The sequence below is a fragment of the Antedon bifida genome, chromosome 9, assembly GCF_963402885.1.
Source record: "Antedon bifida chromosome 9, ecAntBifi1.1, whole genome shotgun sequence".
In the NCBI taxonomy this organism is placed as follows: Eukaryota; Metazoa; Echinodermata; class Crinoidea; order Comatulida; family Antedonidae; genus Antedon; species Antedon bifida.
The window spans coordinates 16,651,533-16,673,630 of NC_136234.1; the positions used below are offsets into that span (position 1 = coordinate 16,651,533).

At 32.5% G+C, this 22,098-nt stretch overlaps 2 protein-coding genes across 2 annotated transcripts; one reads left to right on the top strand and one right to left on the bottom strand.

Moving 5' to 3' along the window:
- The first annotated feature begins 93 nt into the window (after positions 1-93).
- Positions 94-2,918, top strand: LOC144851694 (uncharacterized). Its single transcript, XM_078709283.1, has 5 exons — positions 94-183; positions 285-489; positions 768-906; positions 1,335-1,474; positions 1,809-2,918. The coding sequence occupies exons 2-5, from the start codon at positions 293-295 to the stop codon at positions 2,620-2,622; spliced, it is 1,290 nt and encodes a 429-aa protein (XP_078565409.1). The 5' UTR covers positions 94-183; positions 285-292; the 3' UTR covers positions 2,623-2,918.
- A 12,195-nt stretch (positions 2,919-15,113) lies between these two features.
- Positions 15,114-21,915, bottom strand: LOC144851623 (uncharacterized). The gene is made up of 8 exons (XM_078709184.1): positions 21,792-21,915; positions 19,827-19,989; positions 19,210-19,344; positions 18,694-18,789; positions 18,036-18,133; positions 17,340-17,417; positions 17,121-17,165; positions 15,114-15,999 (listed from the first exon to the last, which is right to left on the bottom strand). The coding sequence occupies exons 2-8, from the start codon at positions 19,963-19,965 to the stop codon at positions 15,907-15,909; spliced, it is 684 nt and encodes a 227-aa protein (XP_078565310.1). The 5' UTR covers positions 19,966-19,989; positions 21,792-21,915; the 3' UTR covers positions 15,114-15,906.
- Positions 21,916-22,098: the final 183 nt, after the last annotated feature.

Consider the following 22,098-nt stretch of genomic DNA (forward strand, 5'->3'; position numbering starts at 1 on the left):
CCTTTGTTAAGGTATGTCTAGCATACCAAATTGGGCTTCGGAAATAGTTGACGTTTCTACCTTACTGCGTCTGGATTCGAGACTACTTTTATTATGCAATCGATCAACTTTAGTTACATTTCGTAAGAACTTTAGACGCATAAAAAGTCAAATTATAACTAAGTGGACTAAATATAAAACAAAGTAAGTACTGCACATGGTCCATTGCATATTTGAGGTAGTAAACATGTACAATTTTACTAGTTTCGTGATAATATAAACTAAATTGATTTGTTTTTGTCTAGGCTCTGATATGCAGCGGGTCGCCATTATCGGAGCAGGGGCTGCAGGCCTCTGTGCGGCCCGATATCTATCTAAGAATCCAAGCCTTTTCCAGCCTGTAGTGTTTGAACAGTCAGACTGTGTAGGTGGAACATGGGTTTACACGGAGAATACAGAAGTCGATCAATATGGTCTCCCGGTGCATTCAAGCATGTACTCATCTTTAAAGTAAAGTATTATAAAACATTGTATTGTTTAAAATTGACATCCATTTTTTTTAATAACTAGGCCTAGCAGTACATCTTTATGCATTTACTTTATGCTCTTTATTTTCACTTCATCCATTTTCCTTGGTGCTTTGTAGTACAGTAAGACTTCTTCGGCCTATCAATATTATAATTGAAGCCTTTATTATTGATTCCAGGCTATTATTATGATTCTAAAGTTTAGTAAACCCAACAAATGACAGTACACAGTCTTTTATTATAATAAATGTCTTTTTATAGGACAAATTTACCAAAAGAGGCGATGGCATTTCCTGATTTTCCATTTGACAAGAACCTCTGCTCGTTTGTTGGACATCAAGATGTCTTGAAATACCTTGAAAGTTACTGTGACGCATTTCAACTATTGCAATATATAAAAGTAAATATTTATAACGAATATTTTCATTTTTATTCAACTTTATTTATAGAGGCTGCTCCTAAACAGCATATGCTGACAATCAAGGGTAACCCCCTACTCGTTTTGAAATATGTACTAGGTTCTTTAAAGTACACATGAGCTAGATGTGTACACTGGACCTACGGTTTATAGTACTTATCCGAAAAGACTCGTTCTACCACCAGGACCATGAAGCGAGTGAGGCTCAAACCCTTGCCAATGTTATGGCTGTTTGCACCACCATCAGTGACACAATGTTAGCCATAGCAGTGCATACTATTCAATTCAAAATACAGTATAACCAAACTAGGATAGCTAGCTGTTCCTTTTTTCAATACCCTTAAATCAGAACTTTAACTGATCTATCAAGAGAATCTGCCAATGAGCTCATGATATGTTCTTCATTTCAGTTCCACACTAGAGTTGAAAATGTCCAGCCAGTGTCCAGAAATGGCAAAACAACTTGGGACGTACAATATTCAAGTGTAAAGAAAGAGAAAACTGACCAAAAGAAAAAAGAAGTATTTGATGCTGTTATAGTTTGTAACGGGTAAGTAGCATAATTTAGTTCCATAAATAATTTCAAAAATAGTTTAATAATTTCTTTAATATATAGTTTAATAAATATAGATTTATGAATATATTTATTAAATTGATAATATAAAATTTAATAATGTAATATTTTAATAGTAATTTGATAATTAAACATTTTATTTTATAATTAAATAAGTTACAATATATGTTGTGGTAAATAATTTGATTAACAATAATTATAACTAATAATAATTATGTAAATAATTGGTACTTAAATAATAAAGAATTTGATAATTTATTTAATAAAAACAATGAAGGAAGGTACTAATTAATAATTTCTTTATTTTTAGACATTACTCACTTCCAAAAATTCCGGACATTGCTGGATTGAATTCATTCACTGGTAACGTTATTCACAGTCATACCTATAGACATGGCGAAGATTTCAAAGGTAAAAGATTGGTTGTCCTCGGTGCGGGCGCTTCTGGGATTGACATCGCGCTAGATGTGGCAAAATATGCAGCCTTTGTTACCATTAGTCACTGGAAGAGTCCGCTGAAGTCTCCACTACCAGAAAACATGAAGCAGGTTAGCGTCATCAAAGAGGTTGTCAAGAACCAGGTGGTTTTCTCTGACGACACAAGAGAGGTCGTGGACGGTATCATCTTCTGCACTGGATATAACTTTGATTTCAGTTTCTTGCATGCGGAATGCAATGTGACCGTTGATGATGGTCGTATTACACCATTGTACAAACACATTCTCCATAGCAAGTATCCGTCGTTATCCTTCATCGGGATCTGCTCAACGATCTGTCCATTCCCGATGTTTTCATGCCAGGTGCTGTTTGTCATTTCCGCCCTCACTGGAGTCATGCAGCTTCCAAGTGAAGAGCAGATGGATATTGATATCGAGAATGATTACGAGAAACGACGGCGTGAAGGTCTTGCGCATCGCCACGCGCACGTCATGGGGCCACGTCAGTGGAAGTATAATGATGATATATGTGATCTGGCCGGCGTTGACACTATACCTGAAGTGGTTCAGACCCTTTATGATGCGGTTCACGACGAAAGAACTTGGAATGTGGCTGATTATAAAAAATCTAATTTTAAATTAGTTGATAACAAATCATATGAAAAAATACAGATATTTGTTCATTAATAATGTTAATACAAGTTTCCTCTTGTAAAATAAAAATATATTATTAGAAATATAAAATTAGATATTAAATTAGTAATATACCATAAGTAATAAACATAGTGCTCTAGTATAATAGTGGAACGCATCTTTTCTATTAAGAGAAATCCTTCTCGTAAAAATGTCCAGCAATATATGTTTCAAAACTACATCCAAATTGGTTGGGTCCCAAGGGTGTCTCCTTAATTTTCAAATAATAGCCGAATTCCAACCCTTTTATTTTTTGACATAACTGGTTAATATGACTCTATAAGATGATGATAAAGATGTGCATATATAGCAATATTATTGCATTATAATTGAATTTTAAAAAGTCTATATTTTAGCGATTTTTGAAAAATGACCAGTTTTCGACCCTTTTATTTTTTGACATAACTGGTTAATATGACTCTATAAGATGATGATAAAGCAATATATTTGCATATAAATGGTTACTATAGCATAATAAACATGCGCAGAGTCGAATAATGGGTTCTGCGCATGTCAATTATGCTATAGTAACCAGTTATATCGAAAAATAAAAAGGTCGAAATTTGGCCATTTTAAAAAAAAATCCATGTACTATAGTACAGGGAAATGTTCGAAAAATGGCCCATTTTCGACCCTTTTATTTTTAGACATAAATGGTTACTATAGCATAATAAACATGCGCAGAGTCGAATAATGGGTTCTGCGCATGTCAATTATGTTATAGTAACCAGTTATGTCAAAAAATAAAATAGTCGAAAAATATTTTTAGACATAAATGGTTACTATAGCATAATAAACATGCGCAGAGTCGAATAATGAGTTCTGCGCATGTCAATTATGCTATAGTAACCAGTTATATCGAAAAATAAAAAGGTCGAAATTTGGCCATTTTTGGAAGAAATCCATGTACTATAGTACAGGGAAATGTTCGAAAAATGGCCCATTTTCGACCCTTTTATTTTTAGACATAAATGGTTACTATAGCATAATAAACATGCGCAGAGTCGAATAATGGGTTCTGAGCATGTCAATTATGCTATAGTAACCAGTTATATCGAAAAATAAAAAGGTCGAAATTTGGCCATTTTTGGAAAAATCCCTGTACTATAGTACAGGAAATTTTCGAAAAATTGCCCATTTTCGACCCTTTTATTTTTAGACATAAATGGTTACTATAGCATAATAAACATGCGTAGAGTCGAATAAGGGGTTCTGCGCATGTCAATTATGCTATAGTAACCAGTTATGTCAAAAAATAAAATAGTCGAAAAATGTTTTTAGACATAAATGGTTACTATAGCATAATAAACATGCGCAGAGTCGAATAATGGGTTCTGCACATGTCAATTATGCTATAGTAACCAGTTATGTCAAAAAATAAAATAGTCGAAAAATATTTTTAGACATAAATGGTTACTATAGCATAATAAACATGCGCAGAGTCGAATAATGGGTTCTGCGCATGTCAATTATGCTATAGTAACCAGTTATATCGAAAAAAAAAAATGTCGAAATTTGGCCATTTTTAGAAAAAATCCCTGTACTATAGTACAGGAAAATTTACGAAAAATGACCAATTTTCGACCCTTTTATTTTTAGACATAAATGGTTACTATAGCATAATAAACATGCGCAGAGTCGAATAATGGGTTCTGCGCATGTCAATTATGCTATAGTAACCAGTTATATCGAAAAATAAAAAGGTCGAAATTTGGCCATTTTTGGAAAAAATCCCTGTACTATAGTACAGGAAAATTTACGAAAAATGACCAATTTTCGACCCTTTTATTTTTAGACATAAATGGTTACTATAGCATAATAAACATGCGCAGAGTCGAATAATGGATTCTGAGCATGTAAATTATGCTATAGTAACCAGTTATATCGAAAAATAAAAAGGTCGAAATTTTGCCATTTTTGGAAAAAATCCCTGTACTATAGTACAGGAAAATTTACGAAAAATGACCAATTTTCGACCCTTTTATTTTTAGACGTAAATGGTTACTATAGCATAATAAACATGCGCAGAGTCGAATAATGGGTTCTGCGCATGTCAATTATGCTATAGTAACCAGTTATATCGAAAAATAAAATAGTCGAAAAATATTTTTAGACATAAATGGTTACTATAGCATAATAAACATGCGCAGAGTCAAATAATGGGTTCTGCGCATGTCAATTATGCTATAGTAACCAGTTATATCGAAAAATAAAAAGGTCAAAATTTGTGCATTTTTGGAAAAAAATCCCTGTACTATAGTACAGGAAAATTTTCGAAAAATGGCCCATTTTCAACCCTTTTATTTTTAGACATAAATGGTTACTATAGCATAATAAACATGCGCAAAGTCGAATAATGAGTTCTGCGCATGTCAATTAGGCTATAGTAACCAGTTATGTCAAAAAATAAAATAGTCGAAAAATATTTTTAGACATAAATGGTTATTATAGCATAATAAACATGCGCAGAGTCTAATAATGGGTTCTGCGCATCTCAATTATGCTATAGTAACCAGTTATATCGAAAAATAAAAAGGTCGAAATTTGACCATTTTTGGAAAAAAAAAAATCCCTGTACTATAGTACAGGAAAATTTACGAAAAATGACCAATTTTCGACCCTTTTATTTTTAGACATAAATGATTACTATAGCATAATAAACATGCGCAGAGTCGAATAATGGGTTCTGCGCATGTCAATTATGCTATAGTAACCAGTTATGTCAAAAAATAAAATAGTCGAAAAATATTTTTAGACATAAATGGTTACTATAGCATAATAAACATGCGCAGAGTCTAATAATGGGTTCTGCGCATCTCAATTATGCTATAGTAACCAGTTATATCGAAAAATAAAAAGGTCGAAATTTGGCAATTTTTGGAAAAAATCCCTGTACTATAGTACAGGAAAATTTTCGAAAAATGGCCCATTTTCGACCCTTTTATTTTTAGACATAAATGGTTACTATAGCATAATAAACATGCGCAGAGTCGAATAATGGGTTCTGCGCATGTCAATTATGCTATAGTAACCAGTTATATCGAAAAATAAAAAGGTCGAAATTTGGCCATTTTTGGAAAAAATCCCTGTACTATAGTACAGGAAAATTTACGAAAAATGACCAATTTTCTACCCTTTTATTTTTAGACATAAATGGTTACTATAGCATAATAAACATTCGCAGAGTCGAATAATGGGTTCTGCGCATGTCAATTATGCTATAGTAACCAGTTATATCGAAAAATAAAAAGGTCGAAATTTGGCCATTTTTGGAAAAAATCCCTGTACTATAGTACAGGAAAATTTACGAAAAATGACCAATTTTCGACCCTTTTATTTTTAGACATAAATGGTTACTATAGCATAATAAACATGCGCAGAGTCGAATAATGGGTTCTGCGCATGTCAATTATGCTATAGTAACCAGTTATATCGAAAAATAAAAAGGTCGAAATTTGGCCATTTTTGGAAAAAATCCCGGTACTATAGTACAGGAAAATTTAGGAAAAATGACCAATTTTCGACCCTTTTATTTTTAGACATAAATGGTTACTATAGCATAATAAACATGCGCAGAGTCGAATAATGGGTTCTGCGCATGTCAATTATGCTATAGTAACCAGTTATGTCAAAAAATAAAATAGTCGAAAAATATTTTTAGACATAAATGGTTATTATAGCATAATAAACATGCGCAGAGTCTAATAATGGGTTCTGCGCATCTCAATTATGCTATAGTAACCAGTTATATCGAAAAATAAAAAGGTCGAAATTTGACCATTTTTGGAAAAAATCCCTGTACTATAGTACAGGAAAATTTTCGAAAAATGGCCCATTTTCGACCCTTTTATTTTTAGACATAAATGGTTACTATAGCATAATAAACATGCGCAGAGTCGAATAATGGGTTCTGAGCATGTCAATTATGCTATAGTAACCAGTTATATCGAAAAATAAAATAGTCGAAAAATATTTTTAGACATAAATGGTTACTATAGCATAATAAAAATGCGCAGAGTCGAATAATGGGTTCTGAGCATGTCAATTATGCTATAGTAACCAGTTATATCGAAAAATAAAAAGGTCGAAATTTGGCCATTTTTGGAAAAAATCCCTGTACTATAGTACAGGAAAATTTACGAAAAATGACCAATTTTCGACCCTTTTATTTTTAGACATAAATGGTTACTATAGCATAATAAACATGCGCAGAGTCGAATAATGGGTTCTGCGCATGTCAATTATGCTATAGTAACCAGTTATGTCAAAAAATAAAATAGTCGAAAAATATTTTTAGACATAAATGGTTATTATAGCATAATAAACATGCGCAGAGTCTAATAATGGGTTCTGCGCATGTCAATTATGCTATAGTAACCAGTTATATCGAAAAATAAAAAGGTCGAAATTTGGCCATTTTTGGAAAAAATCCCTGTACTATAGTACAGGAAAATTTACGAAAAATGACCAATTTTCGACCCTTTTATTTTTAGACATAAATGGTTACTATAGCATAATAAACATGCGCAGAGTCGAATAATGGGTTCTGCGCATGTCAATTATGCTATAGTAACCATTTATATCGAAAAATAAAAAGGTCGAAATTTGGCCATTTTTGGAAAAAATCCCTGTACTATAGTACAGGAAAATTTACGAAAAATGACCAATTTTCGACCCTTTTATTTTTAGACATAAATGGTTACTATAGCATAATAAACATGCGCAGAGTCGAATAATGGGTTCTGCGCATGTCAATTATGCTATAGTAACCAGTTATGTCAAAAAATAAAATAGTCGAAAAATATTTTTAGACATAAATGGTTATTATAGCATAATAAACATGCGCAGAGTCTAATAATGGGTTCTGCGCATCTCAATTATGCTATAGTAACCAGTTATATCGAAAAATAAAAAGGTCGAAATTTGACCATTTTTGGAAAAAATCCCTGTACTATAGTACAGGAAAATTTTCGAAAAATGGCCCATTTTCGACCCTTTTATTTTTAGACATAAATGGTTACTATAGCATAATAAACATGCGCAGAGTCGAATAATGGGTTCTGAGCATGTCAATTATGCTATAGTAACCAGTTATATCGAAAAATAAAATAGTCGAAAAATATTTTTAGACATAAATGGTTACTATAGCATAATAAAAATGCGCAGAGTCGAATAATGGGTTCTGAGCATGTCAATTATGCTATAGTAACCAGTTATATCGAAAAATAAAAAGGTCGAAATTTGGCCATTTTTGGAAAAAATCCCTGTACTATAGTACAGGAAAATTTACGAAAAATGACCAATTTTCGACCCTTTTATTTTTAGACATAAATGGTTACTATAGCATAATAAACATGCGCAGAGTCGAATAATGGGTTCTGCGCATGTCAATTATGCTATAGTAACCAGTTATGTCAAAAAATAAAATAGTCGAAAAATATTTTTAGACATAAATGGTTATTATAGCATAATAAACATGCGCAGAGTCTAATAATGGGTTCTGCGCATGTCAATTATGCTATAGTAACCAGTTATATCGAAAAATAAAAAGGTCGAAATTTGGCCATTTTTGGAAAAAATCCCTGTACTATAGTACAGGAAAATTTACGAAAAATGACCAATTTTCGACCCTTTTATTTTTAGACATAAATGGTTACTATAGCATAATAAACATGCGCAGAGTCGAATAATGGGTTCTGCGCATGTCAATTATGCTATAGTAACCAGTTATATCGAAAAATAAAAAGGTCGAAATTTGGCCATTTTTGGAAAAAATCCCTGTACTATAGTACAGGAAAATTTACGAAAAATGACCAATTTTCTACCCTTTTATTTTTAGACATAAATGGTTACTATAGCATAATAAACATTCGCAGAGTCGAATAATGGGTTCTGCGCATGTCAATTATGCTATAGTAACCAGTTATATCGAAAAATAAAAAGGTCGAAATTTGGCCATTTTTGGAAAAAATCCCTGTACTATAGTACAGGAAAATTTACGAAAAATGACCAATTTTCGACCCTTTTATTTTTAGACATAAATGGTTACTATAGCATAATAAACATGCGCAGAGTCGAATAATGGGTTCTGCGCATGTCAATTATGCTATAGTAACCAGTTATATCGAAAAATAAAATAGTCGAAAAATATTTTTAGACATAAATGGTTATTATAGCATAATAAACATGCGCAGAGTCTAATAATGGGTTCTGCGCATCTCAATTATGCTATAGTAACCAGTTATATCGAAAAATAAAAAGGTCGAAATTTGACCATTTTTGGAAAAAATCCCTGTACTATAGTACAGGAAAATTTTCGAAAAATGGCCCATTTTCGACCCTTTTATTTTTAGACATAAATGGTTACTATAGCATAATAAACATGCGCAGAGTCGAATAATGGGTTCTGAGCATGTCAATTATGCTATAGTAACCAGTTATATCGAAAAATAAAATAGTCGAAAAATATTTTTAGACATAAATGGTTACTATAGCATAATAAAAATGCGCAGAGTCGAATAATGGGTTCTGAGCATGTCAATTATGCTATAGTAACCAGTTATATCGAAAAATAAAAAGGTCGAAATTTGGCCATTTTTGGAAAAAATCCCTGTACTATAGTACAGGAAAATTTACGAAAAATGACCAATTTTCGACCCTTTTATTTTTAGACATAAATGGTTACTATAGCATAATAAACATGCGCAGAGTCGAATAATGGGTTCTGCGCATGTCAATTATGCTATAGTAACCAGTTATGTCAAAAAATAAAATAGTCGAAAAATATTTTTAGACATAAATGGTTATTATAGCATAATAAACATGCGCAGAGTCTAATAATGGGTTCTGCGCATGTCAATTATGCTATAGTAACCAGTTATATCGAAAAATAAAAAGGTCGAAATTTGGCCATTTTTGGAAAAAATCCCTGTACTATAGTACAGGAAAATTTACGAAAAATGACCAATTTTCGACCCTTTTATTTTTAGACATAAATGGTTACTATAGCATAATAAACATGCGCAGAGTCGAATAATGGGTTCTGCGCATGTCAATTATGCTATAGTAACCATTTATATCGAAAAATAAAAAGGTCGAAATTTGGCCATTTTTGGAAAAAATCCCTGTACTATAGTACAGGAAAATTTACGAAAAATGACCAATTTTCGACCCTTTTATTTTTAGACATAAATGGTTACTATAGCATAATAAACATGCGCAGAGTCGAATAATGGGTTCTGCGCATGTCAATTATGCTATAGTAACCAGTTATGTCAAAAAATAAAATAGTCGAAAAATATTTTTAGACATAAATGGTTATTATAGCATAATAAACATGCGCAGAGTCTAATAATGGGTTCTGCGCATCTCAATTATGCTATAGTAACCAGTTATATCGAAAAATAAAAAGGTCGAAATTTGACCATTTTTGGAAAAAATCCCTGTACTATAGTACAGGAAAATTTTCGAAAAATGGCCCATTTTCGACCCTTTTATTTTTAGACATAAATGGTTACTATAGCATAATAAACATGCGCAGAGTCGAATAATGGGTTCTGAGCATGTCAATTATGCTATAGTAACCAGTTATATCGAAAAATAAAATAGTCGAAAAATATTTTTAGACATAAATGGTTACTATAGCATAATAAAAATGCGCAGAGTCGAATAATGGGTTCTGAGCATGTCAATTATGCTATAGTAACCAGTTATATCGAAAAATAAAAAGGTCGAAATTTGGCCATTTTTGGAAAAAATCCCTGTACTATAGTACAGGAAAATTTACGAAAAATGACCAATTTTCGACCCTTTTATTTTTAGACATAAATGGTTACTATAGCATAATAAACATGCGCAGAGTCGAATAATGGGTTCTGCGCATGTCAATTATGCTATAGTAACCAGTTATGTCAAAAAATAAAATAGTCGAAAAATATTTTTAGACATAAATGGTTATTATAGCATAATAAACATGCGCAGAGTCTAATAATGGGTTCTGCGCATGTCAATTATGCTATAGTAACCAGTTATATCGAAAAATAAAAAGGTCGAAATTTGGCCATTTTTGGAAAAAATCCCTGTACTATAGTACAGGAAAATTTACGAAAAATGACCAATTTTCGACCCTTTTATTTTTAGACATAAATGGTTACTATAGCATAATAAACATGCGCAGAGTCGAATAATGGGTTCTGCGCATGTCAATTATGCTATAGTAACCAGTTATATCGAAAAATAAAAAGGTCGAAATTTGGCCATTTTTGGAAAAAATCCCTGTACTATAGTACAGGAAAATTTACGAAAAATGACCAATTTTCTACCCTTTTATTTTTAGACATAAATGGTTACTATAGCATAATAAACATTCGCAGAGTCGAATAATGGGTTCTGCGCATGTCAATTATGCTATAGTAACCAGTTATATCGAAAAATAAAAAGGTCGAAATTTGGCCATTTTTGGAAAAAATCCCTGTACTATAGTACAGGAAAATTTACGAAAAATGACCAATTTTCGACCCTTTTATTTTTAGACATAAATGGTTACTATAGCATAATAAACATGCGCAGAGTCGAATAATGGGTTCTGCGCATGTCAATTATGCTATAGTAACCAGTTATATCGAAAAATAAAATAGTCGAAAAATATTTTTAGACATAAATGGTTATTATAGCATAATAAACATGCGCAGAGTCTAATAATGGGTTCTGCGCATGTCAATTATGCTATAGTAACCAGTTATATCGAAAAATAAAAAGGTCGAAATTTGGCCATTTTTGGAAAAAATCCCTGTACTATAGTACAGGAAAATTTACGAAAAATGACCAATTTTCGACCCTTTTATTTTTAGACATAAATGGTTACTATAGCATAATAAACATGCGCAGAGTCGAATAATGGGTTCTGCGCATGTCAATTATGCTATAGTAACCAGTTATATCGAAAAATAAAATAGTCGAAAAATATTTTTAGACATAAATGGTTACTATAGCATAATAAACATGCGCAGAGTCGAATAATGGGTTCTGCGCATGTCAATTATGCTATAGTAACCAGTTATATCGAAAAATAAAAAGGTCAAAATTTGTGCATTTTTGGAAAAAAATCCCTGTACTATAGTACAGGAAAATTTTCAAAAAATGGCCCATTTTCGACCCTTTTATTTTTAGACATAAATGGTTACTATAGCATAATAAACATGCGCAGAGTCGAATAATGGGTTCTGCGCATGTCAATTATGCTATAGTAACCAGTTATATCGAAAAATAAAAAGGTCGAAATTTGGCCATTTTTGGAAAAAATCCCTGTACTATAGTACAGGAAAATTTACGAAAAATGACCAATTTTCGACCCTTTTATTTTTAGACATAAATGGTTACTATAGCATAATAAACATGCGCAGAGTCGAATAATGGGTTCTGCGCATGTCAATTATGCTATAGTAACCAGTTATGTCAAAAAATAAAATAGTCGAAAAATATTTTTAGACATAAATGGTTATTATAGCATAATAAACATGCGCAGAGTCTAATAATGGGTTCTGCGCATCTCAATTATGCTATAGTAACCAGTTATATCGAAAAATAAAAAGGTCGAAATTTGACCATTTTTGGAAAAAATCCCTGTACTATAGTACAGGAAAATTTTCGAAAAATGGCCCATTTTCGACCCTTTTATTTTTAGACATAAATGGTTACTATAGCATAATAAACATGCGCAGAGTCGAATAATGGGTTCTGAGCATGTCAATTATGCTATAGTAACCAGTTATATCGAAAAATAAAATAGTCGAAAAATATTTTTAGACATAAATGGTTACTATAGCATAATAAAAATGCGCAGAGTCGAATAATGGGTTCTGAGCATGTCAATTATGCTATAGTAACCAGTTATATCGAAAAATAAAAAGGTCGAAATTTGGCCATTTTTGGAAAAAATCCCTGTACTATAGTACAGGAAAATTTACGAAAAATGACCAATTTTCGACCCTTTTATTTTTAGACATAAATGGTTACTATAGCATAATAAACATGCGCAGAGTCGAATAATGGGTTCTGCGCATGTCAATTATGCTATAGTAACCAGTTATGTCAAAAAATAAAATAGTCGAAAAATATTTTTAGACATAAATGGTTATTATAGCATAATAAACATGCGCAGAGTCTAATAATGGGTTCTGCGCATGTCAATTATGCTATAGTAACCAGTTATATCGAAAAATAAAAAGGTCGAAATTTGGCCATTTTTGGAAAAAATCCCTGTACTATAGTACAGGAAAATTTACGAAAAATGACCAATTTTCGACCCTTTTATTTTTAGACATAAATGGTTACTATAGCATAATAAACATGCGCAGAGTCGAATAATGGGTTCTGCGCATGTCAATTATGCTATAGTAACCAGTTATATCGAAAAATAAAAAGGTCGAAATTTGGCCATTTTTGGAAAAAATCCCTGTACTATAGTACAGGAAAATTTACGAAAAATGACCAATTTTCTACCCTTTTATTTTTAGACATAAATGGTTACTATAGCATAATAAACATTCGCAGAGTCGAATAATGGGTTCTGCGCATGTCAATTATGCTATAGTAACCAGTTATATCGAAAAATAAAAAGGTCGAAATTTGGCCATTTTTGGAAAAAATCCCTGTACTATAGTACAGGAAAATTTACGAAAAATGACCAATTTTCGACCCTTTTATTTTTAGACATAAATGGTTACTATAGCATAATAAACATGCGCAGAGTCGAATAATGGGTTCTGCGCATGTCAATTATGCTATAGTAACCAGTTATATCGAAAAATAAAATAGTCGAAAAATATTTTTAGACATAAATGGTTATTATAGCATAATAAACATGCGCAGAGTCTAATAATGGGTTCTGCGCATGTCAATTATGCTATAGTAACCAGTTATATCGAAAAATAAAAAGGTCGAAATTTGGCCATTTTTGGAAAAAATCCCTGTACTATAGTACAGGAAAATTTACGAAAAATGACCAATTTTCGACCCTTTTATTTTTAGACATAAATGGTTACTATAGCATAATAAACATTCGCAGAGTCGAATAATGGGTTCTGCGCATGTCAATTATGCTATAGTAACCAGTTATATCGAAAAATAAAAAGGTCGAAATTTGGCCATTTTTGGAAAAAATCCCTGTACTATAGTACAGGAAAATTTACGAAAAATGACCAATTTTCGACCCTTTTATTTTTAGACATAAATGGTTACTATAGCATAATAAACATGCGCAGAGTCGAATAATGGGTTCTGCGCATGTCAATTATGCTATAGTAACCAGTTATATCGAAAAATAAAACAATTTTCGACCCTTTTATTTTTAGACATAAATGGTTACTATAGCATAATAAACATGCGCAGAGTCGAATAATGGGTTCTGCGCATGTCAATTATGCTATAGTAACCAGTTATATCGAAAAATAAAAAGGTCGAAATTTGGCCATTTTTGGAAAAAAATCCCTGTACTATAGTACAGGAAAATTTACGAAAAATTACCAATTTTCGACCCTTTTAATTTTAGACATAAATGGTTACTATAGCATAATAAACATGCGCAGAGTCGAATAATGGGTTCTGCGCATGTCAATTATGCTATAGTAACCAGTTATATCGAAAAATAAAATAGTCGAAAAATATTTTTAGACATAAATGGTTACTATAGCATAATAAACATGCGCAGAGTCGAATAATGGGTTCTGCGCATGTCAATTATGCTATAGTAACCAGTTATATCGAAAAATAAAAAGGTCAAAATTTGTGCATTTTTGGAAAAAAATCCCTGTACTATAGTACAGGAAAATTTTCGAAAAATGGCCCATTTTCGACCCTTTTATTTTTAGACATAAATGGTTACTATAGCATAATAAACATGCGCAGAGTCGAATAATGTGTTCTGCGCATGTCAATTATGCTATAGTAACCAGATATATCGAAAAATAAAACGGTCGAAAATTATTTTTAGACATAAATGGTTAATATAGCATAATAAACATACGCAGAAGTCAAATAAATAAAAAAATACTATATTTATAGTACTGGGAAATTTTCGAAAAATCACATGTTTTTAAAAAGTCGATGGAAATCTCCGAAACTAACTTACTATGACTTAGAAGATAACGCAATATATATATAATTTATGCGCATATAAGCAATATTATGACATAATAAAGAACATTTTAAAAATTGGCCATTTGGGTAAAATTACACATACCTTTGTTTAATTTTATTTGTCAATTTGACGAAAGAAAGAAGTGTTTTTTTTCTCTCACTTAAATTAAATAATTAAATATATATTTACTTATCTAGAGGGTTATCCTTGGCTTAATGCGTCCTCCTCACACAATTGTATTTATTAATTTATGTTCTGTATTATTATATTGTATTTTGTATTGTGTGAAACAATAAACTTGAACGTGAACTTGAACTTTCTACACATAATGTATTTTCTACGACTATAGTAAAATAGTGTAATTTATTTTATTCCAATACATATGCTTAGCTTACATTGGTCGCTCTCTCCCCTCCACAATAATTATACTCTTGCAGAGGAACCGTTTATTAAATTTTGTAGGAACTGATTACTATAATATTTTATTTATTTTTGTATGATTGTTAACTTTCTTTTAAATTTGAAATATTGTATGTGTTTTGAAAGGTTTCTTTTTATTGTTCATTTTATATATGTTTGTTAACAAACGTCTTCACCCTTAAAGAAGTGCTGCTGTTTGTGTTTTTTTTTTATATATACCGAAATAAATAAATACATATATAATTTGCGAATGGCACGAATAAAAAAAATAATATTGTCATAGGCATCTTTTTTAATTTGAAATTTTTTACAATACGTGTACACAAACATACATTATAATATTCTATCTCTATACGTAACATCTTCTGTAAGCTAAAGCAGATTCATTTAATTTCATAAAACTATAATTACATAACTTGTGAACGCTCACGAGAATTTTATACACAAAATAACTCTTCCTCAATTAAACACCGTATACACCTAACAACGGTAAAGTATTAACAAGTCGTCTAAAGAAATTACTTTTAATGTGTGCGGGTCGGTTTTCAAATAGTAATATTTAAACTAAATCTGATAGTGGGTGTCTAGACAGTGTGTGTCTAATATAATGTAGGGAGTTATTGTCTAATTAAAACTCCATGATCAGTGTATGTATGATATGCCGTGCTAATTATAGTCGATATCTACATTTGCATGTGAGGGAATTATTGTTTGTTTTTTGTTTACATAGCTGGGAGAGCAGCTGCATACTTGGGAGACTTTTTAGCAACAACGTTACGAAGATGTGAGTCTGCCATTACATACGGGTTGATCCGCTGAAAGAAATGAAATGAAGGCGATGCTATATAATAAGAAAGATATACTTGATGCTCTGATAAGAAAGACTACATCATTTATACTACCATTAAGGCCACACCCACTAGATTACACCCTGGGCCAATTTACACAGACGAGCGGTAGCGGTAATTGTAAGCGGAAAACCGCGTGGCTTGTCCAACCGCGAGCGGAGTGGTGAAAAGTAGGTGCTTGTAGGCCTCGAGGAGCACACACAGGCATAGGTTTTAGAGGGACTTGTTGCCTAACAACGGCACTCGTATTTATTGTCATCTTTTACTCGACGGACTCGCACAAAAAAGTTGTTTATAGATAAATAAATAAATATAAATAAATAAATAATATATTTATACAGGATAAAACAATCAGATAACAGTGTATCTGTTTTACATTGTGGTCCTGTCTTAATCAAAATATACAAAAGAGAAACTTAATTAAATATAATACATGTCAGTTTTTATGAAAAGAAATGAGATTTGTATCTAGCCTTAAAGGACGTAATTGTTAGTGCCGATTTAATATTAATTGGTAAATTGTTCCATATTTTTGCGCCTGCAACTTTAAAGGACGAATTCATTTTACTAAGGGTGTATTTAGGTATTGTTACATTCAAATTTTCTACTCCACGTGTTAAGTGGGTGTGAATATCGCGAATCAATTCAATTTCATTTACTAATCTAATTGGTGCAAGGCCGTAAACACATAGATTTTAATCATGTCGTTGGTTGGTCAGAATCCCTAATTACCGCGGTATTTTTACAAAATCGAATCTGTTTCTATCCTGAGCGGATTTCCGCTCAACCGCCGCACGCTCCGCGTTCTGTGTAAATGGTCATAATAAATAACATAGATTCTATTTTTGCGTCTTCCGCTTACCTTTACCGCTTACCGCGGCTCGTCTGTGTAAATTGGCCTTAAAGTGGGATGTTTTATACCACCAAATTAAATTACAGCCACTAAACCACACCATTATACCACCCAATTAAACACTCTTAGACCACCTCTTAGACAACATTCACTAAAACACCCCTTATTAGACCACACCCTGGTGAAATTTAGTACCACTACCACTAATACAGAATGTGCTACTGTACATACATACCCTTTGTTTCAGTCCAATATTATCCCTGTTCCATGTGTTATATCCCTAAAATAACAGAAAACAATGATTTCAGTGAATCAAGCGATCAGAAACTGAGCGAAACACTTGTTAAAACGTGCCAGAGACCACCTGAGATAGCGTTTGCGAAAAGTAATAAGGATAACATTGTAACAATCAAGAAACGATAACATTCTTATAAATTAATAACGTAATTCTTACCCGTTTGTTTATGGTCATTTGTGGTGATTTCTTCGCAACCAGAGTTGAGCGTTTCAATCCATCAAGATGCAAATCTCCCTACAATCACAAATAATGACCAAATTATAATACGACTACATCTCTTCTCCGTCCTATAATTTATTTTAATAATATTCTATATCGCAAATTTTCTTTAAAATAAACAGGTGATATATGTTGATAATCAATTTACATTGACTCAATTGAGATGGCAGGGAAGCGACAGTTCGGACTATCTATCGATTTAGTCAAATCACTTAAGCTTGGTTCCCACTAGAACGCAACGCAAGGACGTAAACGCAACGCAAGCGTTTTAACCAATGACAAGCGAAGTTATAGACAGTTAGCAATCACAAGCGAATAAGCCATCGCTTGTGATTGGTCAATTCAATTGCGTTGCGTTACGTCCTTGCGTTGCGTCGCTAGTGGGAACCACGCTTTACGTAGCACTTACGTCGTTGCGTCCAACAAGTGAGAACCAAGCTGTCCCACTAGGACGTAACGCAACGACGTAAGCCATTTAACCAATCACAAGCGATGGATTATCCGAATTTTCGCTTGCGTTGCGCTTACGTCATTGCGTTACGTCTCTAGTGGGAACCAAGCATTAGTATGGAGGTGGGTTATTTTGGTGTCTAAAAATCAGGGTATTATTTTTAATCAATAGCTTAAACCTACCAAAAACCCTTCATCCATGTCGTTATCTTTCGGAACTTCTTGATATCTATTCACGAACTGAGCTGTGTTCGGCATGTTAGGCAAACAACACTGAGATGCTATACAATAAAGATATATTGGAAATGTTAACAATTATAAATGCTTTTCACATCATTCAAAGTTAGTGTGAACCAATAAATGTATGTTGCTTATGCTCTGTCTACACTATCAAACTACACAAACAAAAAAAAGTGTGATGTACCCACAAATATGGTAGTGATATGCTTAAATATAGTAGTGACATTATTATGTCCATATATGGGCACATAACATTTTTTGTCACATATCGTTTGATAGTGTAGACAGAGCTTTAGACACCACATTAAGGACGGCTTACAGTGGGAGTAGTGATATGACATCATCATTTCCATATATGGGCACATCACATTTTTTTGTCACATAAAGTTTGATAGGGTAGACACCATATCAACGGTCGGCTTACAGTGGGGTACCTTTCTTTCAGATATTAATTAAAACTTAGGCCTATTTTAAACTGAATTTAATTGAACACATGTATTCATTAATTTAAATTTCTTAAATACTGTTGCCTCAAGGTCCGTTCATAACAGATTCTCTCGTACACCAGCATTTATGGATATAAAGTTAGTATGTTACTTACATTGTGTACAGTCCAACAGTTCATCAGTTTCGTCCCAGGATTCGGCACAGGAACACTTAAGGTTAGGATATATAACAGATTTGACAAGAGAATACCCTGCAAAAAATGTCATAATCAAATTCAACAATGTACTTAACACATGTGGAGTTTTGTCTTGAACGCAACGATTTTGTCGGATCGATTAATTCATGGGGGTGAGTGTAAAATGTTCAACTTGTATACATATGGCCATGTGTCTCAGTCTCTACCCGATTAATAGTGCTGTATCTCCATATAATTACTATAATATTTGCCCAGTATCGTAGGAATATTTGGTAATACAGCATCTCATAATGTATCACATGTGTATCATGGAAGGTTATGTTGGCTTAGGTTATGGTATATGATACTGTATGAAACACATGAAGAACAGTATCGAGAATACGGTGCTGCGTCTCCACTATTTATTACAACATTTGCGAGACGCACAATCTCACCTAATTTTTACTATAGAAAGATGTTACGACTTATACTAACCTTTAGACAACTGTTGCCCTGGGCAGGGGTTGGGTGGAGTATCATATCCATGAATGCCTATTTCGGGAATGGCAACTTGTTTGTTGGCTAATTCACCAGACTCTCCAATTTTTTGTTTTCCCTCTCCAGCACCTCCTATAAAAATGTAGGAAAAACGATATCAGTTTTGAAGGCAGTCCTACTTAAAACTCAGATCTGTCTACACTATCAAACTAGTTTGAAAAAAGTGTGATGTGCCCCAAATATGGTAGTGTATGACGTTTTCATATATGGGCACATCACATTTTTTACATAAAGTTTGATAGTGTAGACAGAGCTTAAGATTTAAACGAGGAACATAAACTTGGTTCACAGACGCAACGCAACAAAGATATCAGCACAACGACCAACCACAAGCGACAGTTCAGACGATCGTCAAATTCTGGTAAAATTACCAGTGCAGCGCGCCAAAAACGGAAAAATAACTTAAATGAGCACCAGTTATTATAAGGCCGTTAGATTGCATATTATAGTATTAATTTGTGAAACCAGTCTAACATACGGTCTATGATAAGCCTACACTGTTTCAATAAAAGCGGATGCGTGGTGGGAGAATTTCGTAAAATACCATAGCCTACCTGCGACAAATGTATTTTCATCTCCTTTTAATTTGTTCTGTTCTGCAAGTTCCTCTCTCCGATTAAAATTAAAGTGATTCAAGCTCCACGGAAACGATGTGACATGGCAAACTAACGTTACAAATATAATTAGTCTCATTTCGGAAATGTTGTCGAAACAAATCTGTGAGAAAAGAGATACATTATATATGGAATACGGTACTATACAAAAGCATGGTACAAAAATATTAGGAAATTGGTGGGTAAAAATATGGGGTCCAAAAATGTTACTTCCTCTTGGTGTTATCAAGGTAATATAACAACAGGATGCTGAGCTCACCTTGCCAAGATAGGAACTCGTAACAGTCCTTTGATCTTATTACTGGCTGCGACAAATACCAACAGTACTGTATGCACATATTCTCTGTGGCGCGCGGTGTATGTTAAGGGGTGTGGAACTGATCGTATCGCAGCCACAGATAAACACCCTTTTATCTCCGGAGCTCAGCATCCTGTTTTTATTAGATTGCCTTGGCGTTATTAGTGAAAATGTTCATCTGGATCTCTGTATAGAATTTTACTAATACTCTTGGTATATCATTCATTTTATATAATCATTTATGCTGTTTAGGTCAATCAAACGTTAGAGAATAGCTATATTTAGCTGCGCCCGACTCAAATGCGTTTTGGAAGAAAGGTGAGCAATTTAAGTCGTCATTTACAAATAAATAATTAATTTATCCATTATCCGTGAAGCGTGAATTATTAATGGCATTTCCTTTAAGCCCACGTCGTACAATGCATGCCGCGTAGGCACAGAAATAGATGATGTTGTTGATTATGATGATGATGATAATAATATTAATTTCGTCAGATGATGATGATGATGACAATGTTTATGCGAATCGATGATAATAGTGATGATGATAATGTTGTTGATAATGTTGATAATGATAAACATGATGATAAAATGATGATGTTGATAGATGATGATAAAGATGATGATGATGTCGTCAGATGATGATGATGATGTTGTCAGATGATGATAAAGATGATGATGATGATGCCGTCAGATATAATGATGATGATAAAGATGATGATAATGATAAAGATGATGACGATGATGATGATAATGATAAAGATGATGACGATGATGATAATGATAAAGATGATGATGATGATAATGATGATGATGCCATCAGATAATGATAAAGATGATGATGATGATGATGACGATAAAGATGATGATGATGTCGTCCGATGATGATGATGATAATAAAGATGATTATGCGAATCGATGATGATAGTGATGATGGTGATGAGATGATTCAATTCAAAAGATATTCAATTATTTTCGTCCAGTAAACAAAGATAGTACATGACGATATTAGATGATATCGTAAAAATGACAAAAGCAATGATAAGGATAACAATGATGAATGAAGATAATAGTAATGATAATAATAATGAAATGATGAAGAGCCAAAGTATGATAATTGTAATGGTGATAACAAATAATGATGATGAAGATGACGATGACGGTGATGATGACAATGATGATGGTGATGATGACGATGATGATAATGACGATGACGACGACAAAATCTAAGACAAGATGTCGATGAAGATAATTAATAATAAATAATGTTGCTTATTTCGATGAATATAATTATGATTATGATGAAGAAAAAGCATATTTACTATAAAACGATTAGGATTGTTCTATAATATGTATCAACGTTAAAACATGAAATACAATGTAGATACTTATTTAGGCCTATTACTGAACGTTTCAAATAAACACTATACAAAATATGCTTGTTCGAACGTTGATTATTAACAGAAACACAATGATTAAAAAATACGAAATCTAATTACTATTTTGATGAATATACTATAGCCTATGTCTGATATCTTGATCAAAAAGAACGATTAACAAATAAAAAATATAATTATGTATAAAACTAATAATTCTTGGATACATACCTGTATGATTATTGCTACAAAAGAGTCTTCGTTCTACCGAATCAAGATGGCTGTATTAAGATGCATTCAATGAGAGGAGAAATGAATATACGTCAATTACTCATTTTCATATTAAGTAGTTGACGGCGATGACGTCATGACAATGCTAATGAGAAACCGTAGTCTTCGTAGAGTGTTGCCAAGCAACCGATGTAAATTATACGGATCGATAAATCTGCTTAAATTAAGTCTCTCAAAAAATAATCCATCATTTTTATGAAATGTTCACGAGAAAACAGATGTTTATTATAAATAGAAATATTATAAG

What these genes read in the sequence shown, in the direction of transcription:
- LOC144851694 (XM_078709283.1), top strand. Translation starts at nt 293, where the DNA reads ATGCAGCGGGTCGCCATTATCGGAGCAGGGGCTGCAGGCCTCTGTGCG. An exon ending in AGCATGTACTCATCTTTAAA is followed by an intron (nt 490 to 767) that starts GTAAAGTATTAT and finishes GTCTTTTTATAG; the next exon opens with GACAAATTTACCAAAAGAGG. An exon ending in AACTATTGCAATATATAAAA is followed by an intron (nt 907 to 1,334) that starts GTAAATATTTAT and finishes TCTTCATTTCAG; the next exon opens with TTCCACACTAGAGTTGAAAA.
- LOC144851623 (XM_078709184.1), bottom strand. Translation starts at nt 19,965, where the DNA reads ATGAGACTAATTATATTTGTAACGTTAGTTTGCCATGTCACATCGTTT. An exon ending in ACATGGATGAAGGGTTTTTG is followed by an intron (nt 17,418 to 18,035) that starts GTAGGTTTAAGC and finishes TTGTGATTGTAG; the next exon opens with GGAGATTTGCATCTTGATGG. An exon ending in AAATGACCATAAACAAACGG is followed by an intron (nt 17,166 to 17,339) that starts GTAAGAATTACG and finishes CTGTTATTTTAG; the next exon opens with GGATATAACACATGGAACAG.